This window comes from Vidua chalybeata, chromosome 1, assembly GCF_026979565.1.
Source record: "Vidua chalybeata isolate OUT-0048 chromosome 1, bVidCha1 merged haplotype, whole genome shotgun sequence".
Lineage (NCBI taxonomy): Eukaryota > Metazoa > Chordata > Aves > Passeriformes > Viduidae > Vidua > Vidua chalybeata.
Window position 1 is genome coordinate 144,727,234 of NC_071530.1, and position 17,410 is coordinate 144,744,643.

Here is a 17,410-nt window from a genome sequence, read left to right on the forward strand (position 1 = left end):
TTCCCTGCAGCCTTGCCTTGGGATCCAACTTCTGAAATGGACTTTTCCACTCATTTGTGACCCCCGTGTTCTTCCCAAGTGGTCTAAGAACAAGGTCTTGTATTTATCTGTGACTTCATCATCATGCCAGCTCCTGTTTCTCTCCTGATCCAGGAGAGATCCTAGAAGGATCTGTCACAGAGTTCAGCTCTAGAACTGGGGAGTTCCTAAAGAGCTTTCACACTACTCACTAGAATCTCTGCCACTTAAAGTGCCTCCCAGTCTCAAATTTTGATACAGCCAGGCCTCATTTTTAGTTTATTAAAAGCTTCTGTGAAAATTTTGGACCAATTATTCTCTCTCCTTTGTCAACCATGGATCAGACAATGCAATTGATTATGACAGCAGCATTACTACTTACTTTCTCATTAAGTACTTAACTGATGGAAGAACCTGAGGACACTTATGGGCTGTTCTCCCCATTAGGACCACATTCCCTTATTGCTCATTTATTTCAATGCAGTCAAAGCATAAACTTCAGTGGAGTACAACTAATAATTTCTATACTAAATCACTGCAGAAGGACGATTTTTTTTTAATTATCTGGTTTGTAAATAAGAGTTCTATGAGAGATGGGATGTGGTACTGTCAAAAAAACCAGATTTTATGGCTGAATCACATTTCTACTGAAGTCAGTGGATGTACCCACAAGTACCATCATATGTCTGTTTACCTGGAGGGTTTCCAATCTCTTTAATTGAATGCCTCATTCCATAAACACATTTCTGCTAGCAGGAAGGCTCCCATGCAGGTGTACTGATGATTTTGCTGAGGGTTATTATATATATATAATAAAATAAAATCAAGTTACATCCAGCTAGAATGAGGGGACTTGGGATTATTGTTTTAAAGATTTTGTGAGTCATACTTTTCCATTTTTAATTCAGTGTGTTGACATAAAATGATTTCTACTGCCTGAAAGCTACAGTAACTCAGAACTGCTGCAGGTGCAGGAGCTTCTCTAGTGGGGCTGTGACCAACAGTGAACTGCAGCAGGCATTCTCTTACCTAATTTTAATCTGGTGCTGCATCTCAGCCAGAACATTTTGACTCAAGTTATGGAATGACATACCCCAAAGAATTTCAGCACCCAAGCTCTTCCCTACATATTGAAGACCAAAATTCAGCTGTTACCAATGCTGGAGATGGCTAAAATCTCCAAACATCTGCATTAATGCAACTGAGCTTGCTCATGACTGCTTAGCCTGGGGAGTGCCATGGCTGTAAAGTACTTAAGGTCCATGGGGGTTCACAAACTGTGTACCTCCCACTCAGTCATCTTTGAGGTGAGCTCATGATTTTGGTGGTAAGAGAAGGAAGACATCCTTTTTCGAGCACTGCCTGAATTGTAAGAAAACTTGAGATAGGTTTTTCTTCTCTGCTAAATGAGGCTTGAACCCCAAAAATTCCTAGGAGAACAGCAAGTATTAAGCTTTTTTTTTTTTTTTGGTCAACTTCCTTTATTGAAGTTGTCATGTGTTGCATGAAATACTTAAAAAAAACAAGAAGAAAAACATAACTTTTCATCAGACCAGGGACTGGAACTCCAGACCTGACCTCTGGGTCACAGTTTTCAGATGTAGCTACAATTCTTGTTCCTTTTCTCTGTGCTGTAAATGGCAATGCAAACTGAAGTAATTTCAGCACTGTGGAACTATTTATCCTTTAATTGCTATTGAATTTCATTGTGAGTGACCCATTGATAGCAGTTTAACATTAAGTTTTGTTTTACAATTATTGTGTGTGCATTTGACTCTTCTACTTATCTGAAAAAGGTTATAAAGATATCATTTCCATTTGAGACTTTGTATGTTGACTGACAGTGGCTGCTTTGCTGTAGTTTTCAGTGACTGACCAGTGCTGGTGTTGATGATTCCTTCATCATCTTTGCTTGTGAATACCCCAGTGGGATGGGGAGCTTTCCCTTTTTTTCAGCACAGGTGGCACCAGGCCCTTAAACCTAATGTAGCTTCTATAAATCTCTCTGCCAGAGAGATTTACTATCCTGCTGTTCCGTCTTAGACACCCACCTCTGTATTTATAGTCAACAAATCTTTGCACATGGTGAACTGTCACTGACTCACACCACAACATTGCTCTGTGCAAGACCGTGGAGCAACAACAGCAACCAGAGTCTTAAATTCCTCCCAGAACAATCTGGATGCTAAACTCTGGCTCTGCAGCATGGATCAGGAGAAATCTAGACCATGATTAGCGATAACAAACAATAAAGCTGTTTACAGACAATCAGCAAGCAACACTGCCTTTGTACAATTAGCATTTTAGCTGTGTTGTTAAACTAGGGAAAAAGGCAAGCAGTTAGGAAATGAACTTGTTAATAATTTTTAATGATTACCTGTGGTGTTAGTAGCATGATTTAGTTAACAGCTCATGAATCCACAAAGATCTATTTAGCTTGCATCCTCCAACAGCTGTATTAAAACATATATATACAATAATGACAGCTACATACCTGGCAGTACCATCCAATTGCTCTTTCCTTTTATAGAAGAGAGCAGCCATTACAAGAAGGAAAGGAGAGAAGAATCACATCATAAATTCAGCATATTTTTAAAATATAAATTGCTAATCTACTGCTAATACCTTATACTTCTTTTGTTCTGTGACCATAACTGACAGAAAAGCAGAATAAAAGCTACATTTTCAACTAGCTATAAAGCAAAAAAAAAAAAAAAAAAGAAGTTATATAGATTCCTGAAACCAGTCTGTGCTGCTTAGATTGGCAATCCAGTCTTTGGTGAGAAGTGATCTCCCCTGCCCTCTCTCCCAGGATCTTATTTGCAAAACACCTATTAAACTTCAGGTTGCATTTGAATCACAGAAGAACCTACACAAAATGAGCAAGCTTGAAGTCACAGTAATGAGTCCAGACTCCTTATGAATCTGAGAGTTATTCTCTGAAAAACCCTGCAGTCAAGAAATCCTGAAGAAATTACTCTGTAATGGAAAATGTGGGAATAGACAGAGAGTGAAAAGAGATAAAGAAAAGGAAAGAAATGTACTGGGCCTTAATTAAACACTTTTGGTGTTAAGAGGTTTTTTTGTAGAGGTTTCCTTTTTGAAGTCCATGAAATTGATTCTAAAAATGGATTGTGACTAAAACAAAGAAAGGGTGAGTATTTGTAATTTGCCCTTTGTGAAAGCAGGAGTCTGAAACATTTTAAGTCAGTCTTGAGCGACAGCTGGAGCTTCAGTATCAGTGCAGTGAGCACAACTACACATGGAGACCTCTGAGTTGAACAGTAGTTTAAGGGCACTTTTTTCAGAATGAGGCACAACAGCAAGACCAGGAGGAATGATCAAAGCACTAACTTAGATATGTAATGCCCATTATTATCAGCTGCTAATCTGTAGCTAAAAGTCTTGGCTTTTCGTAGGGCTATATAGGTTTATTTAAAAAAAACATTTTACAATATTAAGGTCTAAATGTGAGAAAGATGCCTGTTTGACAGGCAAGGAGAGTGAGGATCAGTCTATTAGCCATAAAGATATAAGCATCCATTTTTTCTGAATGTCTTTATGTATGGAATACTTTCACTGAATTCAGAAGTGGTGACTGAAATTAAATCACTACCTCAGAAAAGATTCCTCTTCTTCAGGAGAGTTTTCTGGAAACTGTCTGTTACCTATATATAGATAAAGACTGTGTTCCCTATCCTGACTGATACTTCACAGAAAATGATGGAGAGGTGGACAATGCACTTACCTGAAAAATGGAAATGATACAATTGATTCATAAAACCTCCAGGTAGCAACTAAATCAATCCTGTTGGGGTTAGTAGCATAGTATCTCCAGGCAGCCTAAATTACAAGGGAGAGGAAATAATTAGTGTTAGATGAAGTTATTTCCCAGCTGACTGCAGTCAGACTCTTTCAAAGAACATAACAATGCACCTGAGTCATTCTTTGGAAATTAATTATTAATCAGCCATACCAAATGAGTACCACTATATGGAAAATCTTTTGACACTGAATTTTGATCTTGGAGGGCTGTTAAAGGAGACAGGACATGGAGAGAAACCATTAACAGAACATGACATTGCATTAGACTAAAATGGTTTTATTGTCCTGTCTGGTATGTCTAAAAGAGCTTCAATCACTGCTGGACTTGTCCAGTAATTCTGGAAGTACTTAAGATAGTTTGCCTCCTAATGTATCATCAGAAGAAATTTTGCTGAGCAATTTTCTACTTCAGCGTTTAGTTCAAATTAAAGTTCTCCAAAAAAATTCCCCAACCTAAAACCCACTAGTTAAATAAGCTACCTGATCAGTGGAGATGCTTTAACTTAAAATTAAATTCCATCAAATTCCATTCACAATTCATGCCTGCAGCCCTCTCTGTTTGCTAAAGTGTGTTTTTAATGAGAACAGCCATGAATTTTAATGCCATTCAGCCTGTTTCTCTTGGGGACTGTTTTGATCCTGAGCACCAATGCTTCCATTTGTTATAAAACAGAAACTTTCTCTGTCCCTCTGTGAAAATGCTGTCATTTACTTAACTGCTATCAGAATGTGCTCCATACCTAGTAAGAATGAATAATTTCAAATTTGTCAGCATACAGACTAATGATTTTAAGCTTAATAATCTGAATTCATAAAAAAGGCCATAACTGATATCCAAGTGAGATAAGGGCTCGCTTTCCATTGAATTTTTGGATCATCCAGTGGCATAACAGAGGATACAGGGTGTGTTTTCATTTATAAAACCCACATATACTATTTATGTTATTTGCCTTGAGTGAAATTGTCACTGTCTATTGTGTTACTTCTATTGCTGTTTTCACATCAGTAACAACATAACTGTTTGCACAGAAAAGCATTTTCTCAAGGAAACTGAAAAAAAAAAAATCAGTATTTTGTAAAGAATGTGTTTTCAACAGCTTGTTTCCTGTGATTTTGTGGCAGTGATGCAGAAGCCAGTTGGTTTACAGAAGCTAGCAGATGAGATCCTTTCTTCGAAAGACACTGTTCTTCCGAAAGATATTCTGGGAGTTGAAAGATTCCTCAAAACTGCAAAGGCCTCTGGATTATCCAGCTCAGTGTGAAAAACTGACAAACCAAAATTCTCACCTCCTGCAATGGGAAGTGGGAATTTGGGCAGGGGAGGAGTGGTGGCCCTTGCTAACATGATGCAGCAGTCTTCATGCACGACACTTTTTCAAGGAAGAGGGAAGCGGCTGCAAACCTGAATGAGCTCAGCTGCTGGCTTTCTTCTTTTCTCAAAATGTTTTTGGCGATGCTGCTCCTGGACCTTCAGAGCCAGCCCTGACCCCAAAATGCCCTGAAAGCAGAGAGTGATGCAAGATTTTAGACATTTCTTACTCAGAACAAAAGGGATTAATGATGAGAGGATGCAGGTCTGAGGGTGGAGATGGAGGTGGCTACATGCAGTCTTTGTGCAGTTCCTACACATTTCCTGCTGCTCCACTCATGGGACAGTAGGTTGTCATGATCCTCTCAAGGACTGCAGGCCACACCAAATCATTTAAAGGTCCCCAATAGGCTTCTTGAGTGTCTACTGCCTTTCCAAGCTGGTAGTGTCCAGGTGCTGTGTTACTTTCCATTTCCACTGAAACTTGGCTTGCATGATACAAGGGCTGTGCTAGACCATGCTTTGGATCTGACAGTGCAGGACTTGTCATCCTCTGTGAAATTCTTGCCAAATCTGGATCTAGAGGAAAAATACCCTAAAATCTGGGTCTGAGGCAGTTTCTGTTGCTATTCAGCCCAGCTCAGTCAGATTTTGTCTCATTCTTATCTGAGGACATTGCAGACAAAGGAAATAAAGGGCTGGGTAAGATGGGTCAAATTCTAATTAGTACAATAGTGGACCCCAAATCCTTTGAATATATGTTTTATGGGGGTTATGCTAATATCAGTAATACCACGTGCCAGTGTACAGTCTTATGAACTGACTTGTGGTTTCCCAGATTGTTCACTTGCTGGTTTGATTTTGTCCTGTGCCAACTAGCATTGTCAGACAATGCCCACACAGTGATTTGAGGAGTGTTGGGGTGACATATTATTCCCAACTCTGTGCAAAGTTGGGAAGAAACAAGTTCCATTTACTGATACAGACCCACTCAAATCTCTGGAGTACTTCTTTAAAAGGGATTTGGTTCCACTGGTGATTTTATTAACTTTACCTTCTTTTTGCAAGTGCACAGCCCTGGGCTGTGTCTAATAGAGGAGGGGAAGGTACTTACTGCAGGAAGAGCAAAGAAAGACACTCCAATGAGAGAGAATGTAGCTGCAATCAGCCGTCCCTCCCATGTTTTAGGGGTTTTGTCACCGTATCCAATCGTAGCGAGGGTGATCTGTGGGCAAAAGAACCAGGTCTAATGTAAGAAAAACAAAGCCAACAGCTCTGTGTAAATGTCACCATGAGAGCTGTGTAACTCACTTAGCCCTGGGGGTGCTCATGCACAGCTTGGTGAAATAGGATCTTGAGGATGGGTCAACCAACTTTTTGGTGGCATCATAATCACAAGGCACTGCATGGAGAATGGCTTTAGTCTCAAAGCAGCTGCCTCTTCCAAATGCATTTTCTGCAAGTGAACTCCACATAAATCTTCTGCCCACCATCAGTACACAGTCAGGAATGGGATTTGTCAGTTAACAGCTTGCAGACCCTTAACAACCTAGTCAGAACTAGCTCTACCTGAAGTCCTGGTCTTTTTAAGGCAAAGGTGTCTTTGTGAAAACATTCTCCTTTCTGGCACAATTGTTAATTTCCAGCTGTGTACATTTTCTCACCACTAAGACTCTATCTAAATGTCCTGGATATAAAAGGACATGGAAACATCCAGGTGTTCTAGGCAACACTTGGTATCTTTTGACTAATAATGGGGGGAGGGGAGTATCTTATATTTATGAGTGAACCACATTGAATAAAAAATATGCTGCTGAATTTAAGTCACAGCATGACATAGACTTCCTTAACTATCAGTAGCAAAGCAACATGAATTCTGGAATGGCAGGAATATCTGTCATTGAATGAGTAGTGGTGCAAACCAATACTCCTCTCTTAATCAGAAGAGACAAGAACAGATGTATCAAAAATCCCTCTCGTTCAGCATCATTCCACCAATGGCATTCCCTGATCTTTGGGGAATGCATGTAAGACATGAGAATTGCTATGTAAATCTTTCCAGAAATATTTTTTTACTTCCTCCATCTGAACCCAGAGACATCTTCAGTCACTGACTCCATAAGAACCAAACCTGCCATGTGTATCTTCCTCAACTGCCCAAACGTTTGGCGCTCTTTGACAGCCCAACAGACCCATCCACTGGGCAGCTCTGGCTCTGCCATTTTCTGAGGAAAACAGCTCTCACTGCAGGACACTGCTGGCATGAGAGCTCAGTCTCCCATAGTGCAGTGATACCCAAAGAGATGCTCCTCTAAAAGAGGTTTCCCAGCCACCAGGAACACAGATGGATTTCTGAAGGAGGTTTAAGCACCTAAGGGCCATTTTCTGAAAATCAACCTACAGGGTTGTAGGTTTTGTTAATTGGTTGTAGGGGCACCCCTACTTTGGTAATCTTTTGGTGTAATGTGCCTTTCACCCAAATATAGCAGCACTTGCACTGTAATCCATAAAACTTTATCTCTTCTTGGATATGAAGTTTTCAAGAAGGGTATAAGGTATTTTTTGAGTCACTTACCAGCCCCCACCACAGAGCATCTGCATAGGTTTCAAACTCCTCTTTCATCTCCACCCCATTAGCGTCTTTTTCAGGAACATCTTTTTCAACCAGATAAACAAGAAATGAGGATAAGATGAGTGTCAGGAACCCAATGTACCAAGCAGTGATGAGTTCCTGCAAAAGAAACAGATGAATATGGAGGGGCTGAAAGAAGCCTCAATATCCACAGTGGCAGAGTAAACATCAGGAGGAGAGAGAAGCACAGAGGGTAACAACACTGCTGGCTTTGGTCACATCCATGACCAGCCCAGCTCAGCACTTAGTGGGAAATAATGCAGAGATTTACAAGAATTGGCCCTTACACAGAATCTTCCTTAGGAGCAGCCTGGAGGAATCTGCAGTTGTGACTCTGCATTAAGCTGGGTTGAGGGCTTAGCTGCTCCTGTGGCACAGGGGGTGCAGGGCTCTGACCCTGACCTTGACTCTTTCCTTCTGCCCCTGGGCTTGGTCAGTCTTGGCAAGGAAATCAACAGCTCTGCCCTCTCCCTACCTGCAGAGAGCCAAGGCTGAAGGATGCACTTCCATCTCTTCAGCCATATCAAAGCTGATCCCATCATGAATGATGTTTTCAAAATGAATTCATGAAATAAGAACAGATTTTGAAAGTATTCAGTGTGCAAACAAACCCCAAACTTTGCTGTTTTAGAGAGAATGACTAAAGTGGAGTGTCCCACTGAGGTGGGGCATGCAGCAACCCAAGTTAAAATCCCCAAATCCCAGCAATATCTGAAATAAGGCAGAACATTTTTTAAGGTTTTTAGCGGTCAAAAAATCAATATTCCAATTAATTTTTATCATTCATATTAGTCATTCATCCAATTCAATTAACTGCATTGAGACAAAAAAAAAAAAAAGTTGTAGCTGATAACTTTGTAATTGAATCTTGAGACAAGTGAAAAACTTTCTTAGCTAATTTCTGGTGTGCAGTCACAGAAGGAAATTGTTAGCAAAATTGTCTCCAATAAAGCAAAGTTCTCACAACTCCCTCTAACCTCCTTCAGCCAGCTCAGGTCTAAAAGTGTGTTCTGGGGAACCAAACAATATTTTAAAGCAATCCCACACAATGAAGCCTTTAACAATTTCTAAACAATGTTTTTGTTACATGGACTTCTTTCACGATCTGTTTCCTTAGAAACATTTTTGACATAAGTGTTTATCTGCCTCCTGTCTTGTAGCAAGTTTATAAGAGGAAGAAGCAGAAGTTCTTAAGAAATGAAGCATGGTGGGCATCCCCATTAGTCCCATCACAGAAGCAAAGTCTAAGTATGCTATGCCAGCTGGCATTTTAACTTTCAAAACCGCCTAAAATGTCAGGAATGTCATTCATGGGTAAGAAAAAGCAGTATGTTGTGGAGCATATGCAATTTTTCTACATCCTGTGCAGATGAGAAATCTCATCTAGAGAATTTTTAGACAGACAGTTTTTAACTTGAAATAATGTTTTGTAAAAATACAAGAACACAAGTACCTGTCTGGTGCAAGACAGGGTGTGTCTGACTCTAGCATCAAGTTAGATCAAGCAAAGATGACTTTAGAAATTTTTGCCTGTCTGGGTTCCCACTGTGTCCATCTCTGTATTGTCTGACCTAAGCTTCCAAATAAAAATTTTACCAGTAGCTCCTTTGGAAACCACATTTCTGTGCACATTTCTCAGGGTAACCAACCTCTTTCCATCCCTTCAGAGGCCTGCTCCATCTGTTGATCAGACAAGTCAGAGAAGCCACTACAAATGTTGCAACTTCCCAGGTGTTTTTGTCAAGGATTTCAGCATCTTTCACTATAAAAGGGATGTCCCTGCTTCCATTCACAGTAAAGGCAAAATTCTTGTTGTAACATGTGGGAATGAACACGGTCTCACTTCCCAGCACCACTACTGAGCACAGAAAGGTAAAACAAGGGGCAGAAATGGTTTAGAGAATCAAAAAGGGAATAAAGCTGAAAGAACAAAACTGTATTTTGAACTGCTAAACGTAACCCCAAGACACTGTTGTACCTGTGCATCCCCTCTCTTTCCTTTTAATCTTTCTCCCCAAGGTCCATCTGAGCCCTGCAAGCTCCTCACTTACTTTGCTGTGTGCACAAATAGCTGATCCCAAAAGTTTCCATGTGCCACCCCGCCTGTCCATGCGGAGCATCCGTAGGATCTGAAGGAAGCGGAGGCTTCTGAGAGACGTTGCCAGAACATTGCCCTGGTTCCCAACAGCAACCACTGGCACTGAAGCAATCAGCACAAAGATATCTGCAAGGCAAAAAGAACAAAGCCTGCCAACAAAAGTGGCCCCATCACCTGCTTCTTAATCCCATCTGGTTGTGCTGCAAATTTCCCTAGGCGAGTTTCGAAGCTGCCTGAAAATGCCTCCTCTTGCCAATTAATCAGATATCTGCAGCTGCCACACATCAGTATCAGGCACAGAACCTCCTGGAAAGCCTTGGGATATATTTACAGATCAATGCCTGGACCTGAGACACTGAGCTCGCTTAGGGATGCATGGAAACAGTGTCCAAATGATGACAAAAAATCAGCCTTAACCTCATCTGTACCACTGGAACACCACAGTGAACAGGTCAGCAGATGAGAAATTCAGGTTTGATGGTACACATACCATTTTATTCTTTTGGCTGAGTTTTCCCACTAAAATCTTGAAGTCAGCACTACTATTTTTTGTAAGAGCTCACAGGAGCAATTTGCTGATAACTGAAGAGGTTTGAAATTTGAATAAATTCTTTTTGTTTTCTTTCTTTTCCTTGTTTCCCCCTTCTTTTTGATCCTTTATACACGTACAACAAGAAAGTGGTACCAAACAGCTTCAAATATTCTCTGGGCACTCAGTCTTTGAATTGTCTTTATATTCTCTTTCCAGCCAAAAAAAGTTGATTTCAGATTCATTCACTTCCAATCATTCTCAAAACAAACTTGTACCAGTGACAAATGAGAGATGATTTTAATAAATCCAGGATATCTTCTGGTTTTTACCCAGATATCAATGAAGATTCATACTCAGAAGTGAGATGACACTGTTACTGAGAAGGAATGAGACAGTATAAATCCCACTTGCTCACATCTGCTGCCTTCACAAACCTACTAGAAGTATCTGTACAGCAGTAGCACCCTAAGGAGCATTACTAAATTGAGGATAGTACAGATGCACAAAGAAAATTTGTCACAATTTTATCTATAATTTAGCTCCATGAGATAAACAAAAAGAGGGAGAGGAAAGAGAGGCTTGTATTCATGCAGCACCATGGCTTCCAGAGTGTTATGTGCTGTACAAATAAAGAAAAAAACCCAATGCTTGGCCTGAAGAGAATTGAAACAAGTGAGGATATCCTAAAATCAGTGAATGAATGGGGATGACCAGTGTTCAGGGCAGAGTGAGCTCCTAAATGTTGGCTGGTTGGTTTGTGGATATAATGAGTAGTTGCAGGAGGGTATTCAAACATGAATAATGAGTAATTTTATGGATAATTATAGGCAGTGCCTTCCAAGCCTGAAAGACAACATGGGTGAAATCACAAAGATACTTGTTTGCAAATACAGACCAACAATACAATTGTAAAACAAAACACAAATATGAAAGGGAGCTGGGGAAGACGGTATACACTTGGGTTCTCAAGTGGTTTGAAACTGAAGGCAGAGAGAGTCTTCCTGAGGATGAGCTTAAGAAAAGTGCAATGGGGCTTAGCACAAGGAAAATGTATTTGAAAAGTAGAATAATTTTTTTTTTCCTCACTAACTAGGTACCCAAGTGTGTCTTAATTACAAGTTATTGCGGGCTACTTCAAATAATTACTCCAAGCAGGACACAGGTCCTGACATAAAGGGCAGATGTGATTTCAGTGCTCTTTGCACTGCCAATCACCAGTTTTTTGACATCCCCCAAACTGGTTTAAAAAGAAAAAGGACATTAATGAGGCAAACAGTAGTAGAGAGCATGTGCCTACCCAGCATGCACAAAGGCTTTCTGGCAAATTTGAGTCTCCCCCTCCATCCTTTGTAGCGACAGCAACAGCCAGCAGCCCAGATTCTTAAGGCAAACTCTGCTCCAAAGATGAAAATGGCAAAAGTCTCCTGTATCAAGACACAAATGATATTGTTAGTCTCACAAAAAGTTTTGCAGTAATTCTGGACAAAAGGATACAGCTGAAGGAAACAGATGAGGTGCAAGTGTTAGGATATGTGTAAGAGAGAGGAAAAGAGTGGAGGAGAATCAAGATTGATGACAGAGGCAAGGCAAAGTGGGGGCATAGTTTTCCCGCCTGATAAGTACTCTGAAGGAAGAATTTGCCCCTGCTGTTGGGTAAAAGTGCTTACCCTGCCTTAATGGAAGGACAATTACTTCACAGAAAGACCTCCTGCTCCACACGAAATGAGCAGATGTATGTGAGAGGTGACTGCAAAGCCCCCAGGGCACTCTGTACCCACCCCCAGGGTCACCCACCAGCACCTCATGCAGCCATATCTGTCCAGACAGGGCAGGGTACAGGATACTCATATAGTCATAAGTTTAAAGCAGTGATAAAGACACATATAAGGCAAATTTAAGGCATATGTTGTTCCCTTAAATTTCTGGTGGATGAAAGAAGGGATTTTCCACCTTGCTCCAGTGCCTTTCGAAGCATGAGGAGGGAATGGGGAGCAAAGAGCTTCTCTGAGGTGCTCAGCAGGATGGGGTGCCAAGGGCAGCCTGGGGTACGTGGCTGCTTTTCCTCTCTGTGAATTCCTGGCAAGAGGGAAAAGGGGACTTTTCCTCACGCTCATTACCCACAGCTTCTAAAAGCTGCTGAGAGCCACATAAAAATAAGCACAGGAGAAGGAAAGATAACCTCAGGCTTTTTCAAATGTGAAAGATGAGCCTAAGCAGGGTAACAGAGACCAAAACCGAGTTTCCCATTTCCTGAGGGATGGAGGTGTTTTCATACAGGCACTTTTTGAGAAAGAACATGCAAGGGGAATTCACCTTTCATTCCTTTTGGCATTTAGATCTTGCTTGAATCTATATGTCTCTGGAGGTACAAGGGGAAATGGAAACTGAGATCCTGGAACTAATTTTGGTGTGCAGTTTCTCTAGGGATACTTTAAACAAGGCCAGGTTAAGGGAGACATTGTGGCCTGTATTTTGTGATAGCTATGGGAGCAAAGGAAGTTCATTTTTAGGGTCATTTTCATAAAATGTTGAATTAGCAATTTTATATTTAGTGAGGTTTTTTTTTCTATTTTTCAATTCTTCTGCTAAATGGGAGGCCTTGCTGAAATAAAATCCTGAGCATGAACTTCAGCATTTATAGAACAAGCAATCTGGAATGTGTTTGCTGTGAATACGTTTTCTCCCAAAGGCACTGCCTACAGCAATTTCAGTTATGCTGCTATTGGACACAAGCATGAGTCCAACTTTTATGACCTCCCTTGAAAGAAATACTAGGATTAGTAGAATACTATAGAATGAATCAAAACTGTTGAAAGATTCCTCCGAAAAATATTTTTAAAGTGTGCTTAGGTCTGGCACGGTCAATAGGAAATTTCCTGATAATCTGATGGAGGGACTGTTAGACCAATGCTGAAAAACCATTATTTAAAAGCCTCAGGCTAGAGTCTTTCCTCTCATTTTCTTTTTGCTCAGGAACCTCACCTACTTTTTACTCAGTTGGTGTTGACAATGTACTGGGAACTCTCCAATATGTAAGTGTACAGTCACCGCTCCAGGACCAGGAGCAGAAACCTCACTGCATGCACAGCTGGGAGTAAGTTTCCATCCCTGCTGATGGGGCTGATTTCAATTCCAGGACCTTACCAGGGCAATGCAGCAGCCACCGTTTACTTACCAGCAAGAGGAGCCAGTCTCCAGAAACTGTTTCATACTCCTTGAAAGTTGTCAGGACTGCTAAGATCAAACACCCCAAAACAATCAGAAATCTGAAATAAAAAAAAAAAAAAAAAAAAAAGCACAGCATTTTTAATCCTCTCTATATTTGCACTGGAGATATTGCCTATAAAACCATGAGTAGAGACCTCTATGGGATGGCTGCTCCCTGTTGGCGAGAATGAGGGAGCTTCTGATGAAGATCAGAAGTTTTCAACCAGGTTGGAGCAGGGGGAGCTGGCAGTCATGGCAAGACCCAGAGTCAGAATGCTCCTGGGACAGACATGCTTTAATCAACTCAGATTCTTCAAGAATGAGATGGGTGATAGTGCATTTTGGGAAGGGGTTGTATGATATGCAGAGGGCAGTGTTGCTCAGGGGGTCTATTCCAAGCTGTGTGCTGCCCAGAATGGCACTGCAGTTAGAGTGCAGTGGATCTCCCTGGCACATCCTGAGGCCTGGGAAACAGTAAACACTTCACTGCAAGGCAGCACTGGGACAAACCCTCCCTTAAAAACTGCATTGCATTTCTTTTCTTTTTTTTTTTTTTCCTTCTCTTTTTGCACTCATTTCTATGCAGTTGAAAAGACGAAAGGGTTTGAAAGAGTAACAAGAGAGGGTTAATTTCTGCTAAACTTCAGTAAACAAAGTGTGTGATAAATCATTGCCCCTGTTATTTTCTGTCTGTGAGGCTCCAGAACACAGAGATTTGACTAAAAATTTAACTCCCACTGCTGGCAAATCCAATTCAGTCTAACTGATCTGCTTTGCAAAACTATTCCCAAGTTCAAGCTATTTAAAATCTTTTTTAGAAGTGATTACTATGAAGCAAAGGGGAAAGCTTATATTCTGGTACTTCATGTACCCAAATCATGGGCATTTTAATGTGTTTCTAAAACTTGATCCACAGGAACAGAGGGGCAGGTGGCCATTGAAATATTTTGAGTTTAATGAATAAATTAGAAAGATGTCTTTGTAAAAGCTCTGGATCTCCTGCTTTCATAGCTGGGGTACATCAAAGATATCATAGGCATTAGGTGCTGAAATTATCCAGGGAAAAAAGCTTGTGAAGAATCAAGCTGTTTTTATGTGTACTACCTGCTTTGAATTTCAATCTGGTTCCTGTAGTGTGATTTCATCTCTTGCTGAGAAAAACTCCACTTTGTTTCACTGGGTGAAATGAGCAGAGCCAGAGCCTGCAGAGGAGGCAGTGACAAGGGAGCTCAGCTCAGCAACACGAAAACCTTGGGGTTTCATTTCCTTCATGTCTGAGAAAACCTAGGGCTAAAGAATGGTATTCTGAGAATGTGCAAATTATTTGCAGCTGGAGTGAAAGGGCAGAGGCGAGCTCCAGATAGCGCCTGTTGGTTTTTGGGGGGAATGTCCTCTGAGCAGAGTGCACTAGCACCTTACATGCAAGGAAAAGACAACAGTGAAACACTTTATAGCAAATCCTGAAGGATTACTTTGCTGTGGCTTCTCTGAAATTCACTGTTCTTATGCCAGAAAAATTTCAGATCAGCCATTTTGAGCAAGGTTAGAACAGAAGTAAATGTGTTTGCTCATGCTAAATAATTTTGGATTTCTTTGGCAAATTTCACCTTTCCTCACTCCCACCACTCCCCAGGCCTGCTCTAGAGCATGGGTTATGTAGTTGGTAGGAAAGAGAGCAAAATGTGTCTTTTGCCATCTACCTATATCCACACTACTGCTACTCAAGATACTTGGCAGTTCACTTAGGAATTTTGTGGTGCTCCTGCCATGCCCTTGAGCTCTGTCACACCATATATTCTTGTCCCCTCCATGCAGTTATAAAGCCAGTGGCTCCCTGGCTTCCCGACCCATGATCCAGCTGTCCTGAACCTCCAAGAGCAAACTGGTGAAAGCTAAGCAAAGACAACATGATCTCTTGGATTAACTACAAGCCACCTATGCTCTGCCACACTACAGCCTTTAGAGTGGTACCATCGCCAACACCCCATTTAAAGCCTTGAGCAGCTGCTGCTTGGTACTTTCCATTACAGCCACTTCTTTATACCATGTGAAATTCGGTCACCCATCAGCTCACAAGTGTCATTTTAATGATTTAATGAAAGGTGAAACACACCGAGAGCAGTCCAAGGAAATGACATCATCGCATTACATCATAGGCTACTTAAACTAAAGGCATGAAATTACGATGTCATTTAAAAAAACGCCGCTGTCAATTAAAGATGATGTACAGACTTTTGTCCAAAAGGAAGACAGAAGATAAGTTAGTAGTGAAATCATCTTTTTTTGCCTAGAAATGCCTGCGGCTTTACCACTAGAGGGTACCGGTGCTCCGCAGAGCGAGGGGTTGCAGCCCCCTCGTTTCGAAACCGACTCAAAGCAGGGGATGTTCGGATGATTGCAGCCACGTACTTGATACAAGGAAAGGGGTGATGAAAGAGTTTGGTCAATAAAAATCCCAGATGTTGACACCAAGGGACAGCTGCTCAGTGCTGCTGGGGGTGCAGCTTGTTCAATCCCTCTGTGTGGCACAGAGCATGCTGCAGGTCCCAGCTCCAAGTGACAGCCCACCCATGAGAACAATAGGTCATGCAGGACAAAACACCCACTAAAAGTAGGATGAGAGTGTCATACTGAAGATCACAAGTCGTTATGAATAAATCTTGAGGGCAAATCTGAGAAGAGATTGTGGCCTGAACCCCCCATTGCAGGAAGTGCATGAAAGCGCCTCAGAGGTGCCATTGCCGAGTGGGCACTGCAGTCCCCAAACCCCCGAGCCCACAGAGCCTCGCTCCGGCTCCTTCCCGCAGGACACTGGGGTATGAAGGGATGAAAAGCCCGTGTTAGTACCCATAACCACAAACCATCTTGGAAGGGTCTGCTTTCCTCCTGCTGCACCATATTTGAAGGGTAAACGCCAACTGCAAACACCCACAAGTTAATCAACGCACATCTCAGCAGTCCTCCTCAGCCTCTGCAATCATTATCACTGCAGCTCAGAGCACGCCATCAATTTTAATCTGCATTGATGCTATGCAGCCCAGCCTCTTCTGGTCTGGATCTTGATGGTTTTGAAGCCTGCAAGTCTCCCTGTGTCCTCTTTCTATGGAAGATGTCACTCAGATTCCACCCTTCTCACATCAGTCCCCCTTGCTCAGCAAAGATGATAAGAAAGTTCATCTTCCCCTTGCTGCTACTGCCCATACTGTGGGAACACCTATTCCCATATGGTGGCCATGCAAACATAAAGACAGTTGTCAACAGGACAAGTAGCCTGAGTCTACACTGCCTAATTTCATTTTGTAGAGGCAGCAGTGTGGGCTGAGTGGTCGAGTCTGGCTCTAAAATTGTAACAAGAAAATCACAGGGTAAGAAACTGCTGAAATCACAGAGGATGAGCAGAAGAAAGACTACCACTGACCTGGGCAATCAAGGAACAGGAGGGGAGAAAATCTGAAATTTAACTCACATGGGACATAGAGCACTAAGGGTTGGAAGAAAGAAATAGGGTGAAAAATCAAGGTTTAAAATGAAAACTCAGTCCTATTAAGTCAAAGCTTCCTATTAAACTGTGTTTCAGCAGGTGGCAGTCCAGGCTTCAAGAATGTATATCACATATGCCAAATGAGGATCTGAATGTGTTCTTCAGCTTTTTAGAATCATCCTTGCCATTATTTTACATAATTTTTCACAGCACATTACATGGTTCCTATTTGCAGCATTATGCCTTAAAAATCTGATTAGTTTGTTGTATGCATAATTTCCAGACCACCAAATGGCAGTGCTTGTTTG

General features: G+C 41.4%; 1 protein-coding gene across 1 annotated transcript in view; it reads right to left on the reverse strand.

Moving 5' to 3' along the window:
• The window catches only part of KCNQ3 (potassium voltage-gated channel subfamily Q member 3), a 185,923-nt gene that overhangs the window by 17,927 nt on the left and 150,586 nt on the right, over positions 1–17,410 (reverse strand). The window contains exons 2-9 of the mRNA XM_053959614.1: positions 13,590–13,680; positions 11,712–11,838; positions 9,836–10,008; positions 7,728–7,883; positions 6,267–6,377; positions 5,246–5,341; positions 3,767–3,861; positions 2,513–2,539 (exon numbers count right to left, since the gene is read on the reverse strand). Of these exons, the coding sequence (XP_053815589.1) occupies positions 2,513–2,539; positions 3,767–3,861; positions 5,246–5,341; positions 6,267–6,377; positions 7,728–7,883; positions 9,836–10,008; positions 11,712–11,838; positions 13,590–13,680 (876 nt within the window). The remainder of the gene's footprint in view (positions 1–2,512; positions 2,540–3,766; positions 3,862–5,245; positions 5,342–6,266; positions 6,378–7,727; positions 7,884–9,835; positions 10,009–11,711; positions 11,839–13,589; positions 13,681–17,410) is intronic.